General features: G+C 35.2%; 1 protein-coding gene across 1 annotated transcript in view; it reads right to left on the bottom strand.

Moving 5' to 3' along the window:
• The window catches only part of LOC107699375 (uncharacterized), an 11,672-nt gene extending 5,558 nt beyond the window's left edge, over window positions 1–6,114 (bottom strand). Inside the window, exons 1-6 of the mRNA XM_016500615.1 lie at window positions 6,072–6,114; window positions 5,414–5,449; window positions 2,952–3,210; window positions 2,229–2,374; window positions 1,466–1,745; window positions 1,223–1,362 (exon numbers count right to left, since the gene is read on the bottom strand). Coding sequence (XP_016356101.1) covers window positions 1,223–1,362; window positions 1,466–1,745; window positions 2,229–2,374; window positions 2,952–3,210; window positions 5,414–5,449; window positions 6,072–6,114 — 904 coding nt within the window. The remainder of the gene's footprint in view (window positions 1–1,222; window positions 1,363–1,465; window positions 1,746–2,228; window positions 2,375–2,951; window positions 3,211–5,413; window positions 5,450–6,071) is intronic.
• Between the last annotated feature and the right edge of the window lie 233 nt (window positions 6,115–6,347).

A 6,347-nucleotide genomic window follows, 5' to 3' on the forward strand; every position in this document is an offset into this window, starting at 1 on the left:
TAAACAACAACTTACAGAGTAACTTTCAGACACAAAATTCCGTTTTGCTCCGTCAGAAAGAAAATAGAACAAACAGCAGAGCCGCTGCGTCTCCGAACAACAGTGTTTTGTTCCTCAGCGTTATTCAAGCAAATTATTCAATCAGGCTATAAGTACAGTCAGCTGAATGAATCAGCTTTTTAAATGAATCGGTTGATTCAACTCACTCATTAAGACAGTCACTTGCTGCCACCTACTGGCAGTTGAAAAGTAGCTTATTTCATTTTTGCAATCATTTCATATTTCTACATTAAAATGTTATATTTAAACTTAACATTTATGCACAATCCATCTATGAATTTTGTTGATAGTGATTTAATTTGATTGTTAATAGCCAGCATGTCTTTTTATTCGATTTAATTTATTGATTGAATAAGAACCTAAAATAAGAGGACACAGATGACAATAACTTTTATAATACTAATAAGCCAACATCTCTGGCTTTATTTTTTTTTGCTCAAAGTTATTTCAGGGTTTTGATCTCTCAACTGAGAGAACACATCCTGTGTATTATTTTATAATGAATATACCTACTGGCAGTTGAAAAGTAGCTTATTTCATTTTTGCAATCATTTCATATTTCTACATTAAAATGTTATATTTAAACTTAACATTTATGCACAATCCATCTATGAATTTTGTTGATAGTGATTTAATTTGATTGTTAATAGCCAGCATGTCTTTTTATTCGATTTAATTTATTGATTGAATAAGAACCTAAAATAAGAGGACACAGATGACAATAACTTTTATAATACTAATAAGCCAACATCTCTGGCTTTATTTTTTTTTGCTCAAAGTTATTTCAGGGTTTTGATCTCTCAACTGAGAGAACACATCCTGTGTATTATATTATAATGAATATTTAATATTACATTTAAACTTTGACTATAGCCTAGACATTTTGCATATTAATTGTACTATTTATGAACCTCAAAGCATATGTTTGTGTATTTTGTGTTACTCCAGAATGATGTTCTATTTAAGGGCATTTGTAGTGTAGGTATAGGGCCCAAACATAACCTCAAGCCCAGGGGCCCCCGTTCCCCTAAGTCCTACCCTGCATGCAACTGTTGAAGTTTTATATTTTCAAAAACAATACATTTCCAAATATCAACTATTGTGAAAATGTTTAATAGTTTCACAATAGTTTAGTTTCCCAAAACACTAAATTTCATCATACCTTCTTCATAGACCTCCACCTCACACAGAGTAAGAAACCTTGAATATCCAGGAATGATCAGATTCACGTATCGACCCTCCATATTGTTACATATGTAGGTGGAGGAAACACCAGCTGGAATGCTAGAAATCAAAGCACATCTAAAGAGAGACACATACAACATTATTTAGACTTCTAGTCTTTCTTCACATGTGTTTTCAGGGATTTTTATGGATATTAAGCCACTAAAATAGAGGATCTCACATGGGATTGTTGTTGCCGTTGTTCTCCAAAGAGTTTCCGATGCGAATCTCTGCTCCATTTATTCGCTCCGGACAGCAGTCTATTCTGTTTGTGACGACAACTCTACTAACTCGGTACACAGAACTCAGATCCACCCTCCACCATGGGTTAGTCTGAGCACTGGTTGAGGAACATGCTGAATATGACTTTGTTAAACCTGGATTTAAATCAATGGCCTTTTGAGCTAACCAGGTGCCATAGGTTGATGACTGTGTGACAGTTCTTCCTGTTGCCAAATTATCTGGAAGATGTCACAGTGTCAAGAAATGGTTTAAGTCAGCATATTTTATATTTGAAAGTGTTTCAGGACGTTTACTTCAATCTAGGAATGCATTTCTATCAGATCTGTATGAGATGGTTGAGTCTTGACAAAGTCCCTTTAAAGGAATATCTTTTCACTCGCACGGCCATATTTGCAACACCTCCCAGAAACTCTTTCTGCCATTCAAGACAAAGTCCTGTCTACCTGAATGGGGGAATCATGAAATCGCAAAAACTGCCTGCCACGCTCACATTTAAATAACATATTTCAAATCAGCAACAAAATCTGACATAAATGTTGTTTCTTATGCTCAAATGGTGTTAAAAAAAAGACCGTTCCAGCCAAAGCGAATGTGCAGTCCTGTCTCAGGAATTGTCCTGTCTTTATTATATAAAAAAAAATATAAAAGTCAAATTCGCCTGGGAAGGGTTTAGACTAGGTTGTTAAGTAGCTCTGAATTACCTGGAAAAATCACATAGACTCCCACTTCACAGAGAGTAAGAATCTTTGAAGTTCCAGGAATATTCACAGTAACATAACGTCCCTCCATCTCATGACACGAGTAGCTGTAGGTAGCTCCTGCTGGAATAGTAGAAACTACAGCACATCTGGAGAAAGACGAAAGAGTGAGTTGCTCCTGTGCTTTTGATGCTCATTATTAGTATGACTCTTCACTTGTATTTTCTTCTTTTATCCTTAAAGTAGAATTGAAGCAGTCAGTCAAGTTTACATTATTTAGTAAAGTGATTGTCACTTTAATTAAAAAATATATATAACAAACACGATAAATGTAACTGATTTTCTAATAGACTGTATTGCCTTCAAAACATTCAAACTTTAATCTTTAAAACTATTTTAAACTTCAAACTATTTCAAACTGAAAACCGTCAAACTTTTAAAACTTTTTAAAAGTTTTGGATTATTTATGTGAAAATGTATTGTGGTGTTTAGTGAGGATTTAGATTTCAGAATTCTGAATTCCAGGCAATTCCAGTGAACTGTTGCTGCTTTCTGTATAGGCCTATTTTTGATTTAATTTTGTGGACTTAATTAATTATATTAAGACCAATCTTAATATAGTCTAAGCACCTGAAATTAGTGAATATAGTGAATATAAGAAAAAGACAAACTTACTGACCAATAGGCCAGAATCTCTTTATATAAGAATATATCAGAGAGACTCACACTGGGTTGCTGAGAAGATCTGAAGAGTTGTTTCCAATCCGAATCTCTGCCTCATTTATCCTGCTTTCACAGCAGTCGAGTCTGTTATTGATGGTCACTCTGTTCACGCTGTACGTCTTCATCAGATCCAGCTTCCACCACGGGTCAGTTTGTGTTGTAGTATGAGTACAGGTGTAGCTCAACCCATCCAGAGCGTTTGGGGCATACCAGTTGGAAGAATCTGAAGAATGAACAGCTGTTCCCCATGCTGCTACGTTCACTGGAATATGTTTAGTGGAAAACCTTTTTTACCATTACATTTATTTATTTCTATTCTGACTGGAAATGATGGGTTTCTGTCAGTACTTGAAGTGGAAAAAAAGAAGTGCCGGTACTCCCCCCCCCCCCCCCAATTCACAACGTAGGCTATGTATAGTGCCACAATCAATTAATTAAACAAACGTTTTCAATACAAATAACCAGAAGTCAAGCTGTGATACCAAACAGGACCACAGGGAGACGCCAAAGACCACTAAACCTCCACTGGATACATTCAGAATCGCTAAACTTCTTACCATCGCATGACACCTCAGCCAGCCAGCGTCCATTATAAAACTTTCTTGCTTTTAATCCAAATACACAATGAAAATAATAATTTACTGACATCTGGACGTGAGTCACTATTCTCTCCACAATCTCTGATGAAATTGGCTGTGTTTTTCACTGAATTAGTGCGGTTTTGTCCAACTGTTTGAATTTGCTTACTGGATCCTTGGACTTTCCAGGAGTTTATCGGTTTCCATTAATGATCACAAAAACCTGCTGCTTTTCATTTTTTAAGTATTGTTTTCGTTATAGAGTACTGATTCAAATTAGTAATTAATTATTATTCTACTTCTCCTGACATGCTCTTGCACCTCACACAATTTGGCTGAAAGGATAACAGTAGCCTATAGTGAAACAGGACAGCGCCCAAACATCCTCACATTACATTATTTCTTTGAAAATGTGTATATGAATTCTCCATCTTTTAAAAGAAGTTGATGCAAACATGGGTTTATCAATGTTTTTCTATTGTGTTATACGTGTATCATGCTGTTGCACCTCACACAATTTGGCTGAAATGATAACAGTAGCCTATAGTGTAACAGGGCAGCGCCCAAACATCCTCACATTATATTATTTCTTTGAAAATTTATATGAATTCTCCATCTTTCTAAAGAAGTTGACGCAAACATATGGGTTTATCAATGTTGTATGCCTTTGGACTTAAATAAACTTGTTTTATGCATTTTTGTGATTACAAATAAATGGAGCAGCCGTGACTGAACAAGTGTTTTCTCATTTTATGTAAAATAATTAAGCATATTAGTTGGATTTAGCATCACTGATGCACACTTCTGACACAAAGTAATAAATTACTGACACTGTAACTTTTTTAATCGTAAATCATTGGTAAAATATAGATGCTGACGAAACGTCCGCATTTGTCAAGTTAGTTTTGCGATAGTTTTCATTTATTTACCCCCTCGCTGGTGAAATGATGCTGTTTGTTAATGGCGGGCTTTCAGAGTAGCGCTGCTCCGACAGTGGAAGCGCAGCATTGGTCCCGCCCGGCTCATTGTTAGCCCTGGCTCACACTGGCCAGGCAGTGGAAAAGCAACAACCCCTGCGGTAGACCGACTCCGCTTGCATTCATTCACGCGATTTGTCGAGATGAGAGGTGACCCCTCCTGTTAGTGTGATTTATATACACCAGACACTGACGCTTTGACTCTGAGTACCAGCAACATGTCAGAAGTGCCAGTACGCACGAAAAAGTGCCAGCACGCTAAAGATTAAAATACAGAAGTGCCGGTACTGCATACCAGTGCGTACCGGCCCACTTCAAGAACTGGTTTCTGTGAAGCTGCTTTGAAATTATGAGTATTGTAAAAAGTGTTCAAAAGTTGGTGCCACTATGATTCCGATGTGAGTTTTGCATCTGCCACTTTTAAATGTTTTTCTTTCCCATCTTACAGACTTCACAAGATCACAAGACTTTTGCATTTTGTTCTATGCATGAAGGCTGCCTGTCAAAACTACCTAAAATCACACAAACACCGTCATGCCTCTGGTCCATCATGAAGGGAAGTGTTTCAGGAATACTCATTGTATGTTTTAAAAAGTTTTAAAACTGGCATCAATTATACTTAGTAAAAGAAATAGTGAATCTTAAGTAGTCCTTCTGCTTTGTTCAGTATAGATGTAAAATTGTTAGGTTGAGTGATTTGTAATGACTGAATTTTTCCGAGCCTACTTTATTTTAAACTTTAAATGCACTGGTTTTTAAATTTCCTTCGCATTGATTAAGTTATTTTTTTTTATCATGTGTCTGAAATATGTATATTGTAGAGCCCCGAAAATGTTTCAGAGCATCACAAACTCACCAACAAAAGATGTGATAATGTTAATTGAGGAAATGTAAGAATTTTAATCTTTACCTTCTGTTCCTGCCTTTGTTTGAATGGAGAAAAACCCTTGAAATGAGAAACACAGAATGATGCTTAGTATTTAATGGCTTAAATGTATTTTTCTAATAAGTATAAACCTACATTTTGCTAGATTTACATTTAAGAAAAACACACACAATATTGTTTAAGGGTGTTTAGTTAACATTAACCAAGAACAACACATTCAATTATGGCTAATGTTTTACATAAACTTCCTTTGTTAACCTTGTTAGTTCATGTTAACTACATTAGTCAACAAACTAACAATGAAAAAAACAATTCTGAAACATTCATTAATAATAATTAATGTTCATTTCAACAATTTTACATCTATATTGAACATGTTTTAAATCAAAACTTGTATATTTTAATATTATTTAATTAACCTGAGCTAACATGAACTAACAATAAATGGTGTATTTTTATTATCTAACATGAACAACGATTTATAAATACTGTAACAAATCTATTGCTCATTGTTAGTTATTGTTAGCTAGTTAACGGATTAACTAAGGTTAAAGGAAGGTTATTGTAAAGTGTTACCCAGTTATGCTCTAGGGTCTTCTGTTAAGTGTTTCTCTGTCTGAAAGATGAAGCTGAAAATAGACTGTAGGTCACTAAGATATTAAACAGATTGTGTTTTACTTACCCAGTAAAAACGACAGACTCTTGTAGAAAACTCTCATGTTCATTTCAAGTGGTCCGTGATTCTTTCTGCTTTCATTTGAGTAAGTTTGAATGAATGTTGTTCCTGAGAGAAACACATTAGTTTAACTTTACATCAGAGTCACATGATCCTGTCTCTCCTCCCACTTTTCTCTCTGACTGGAGCTGAAAAAAAGGTTTACACACATACATAAAAGAACAGAACACCCATCCATCTAAAACCATATTTTAGCAACAAAACAAGTGAACACAATTTCAC

Source organism: Sinocyclocheilus anshuiensis, unplaced genomic scaffold (assembly GCF_001515605.1).
Source record: "Sinocyclocheilus anshuiensis isolate Anshui unplaced genomic scaffold, SAMN03320099.WGS_v1.1 scaffold971, whole genome shotgun sequence".
In the NCBI taxonomy this organism is placed as follows: Eukaryota; Metazoa; Chordata; class Actinopteri; order Cypriniformes; family Cyprinidae; genus Sinocyclocheilus; species Sinocyclocheilus anshuiensis.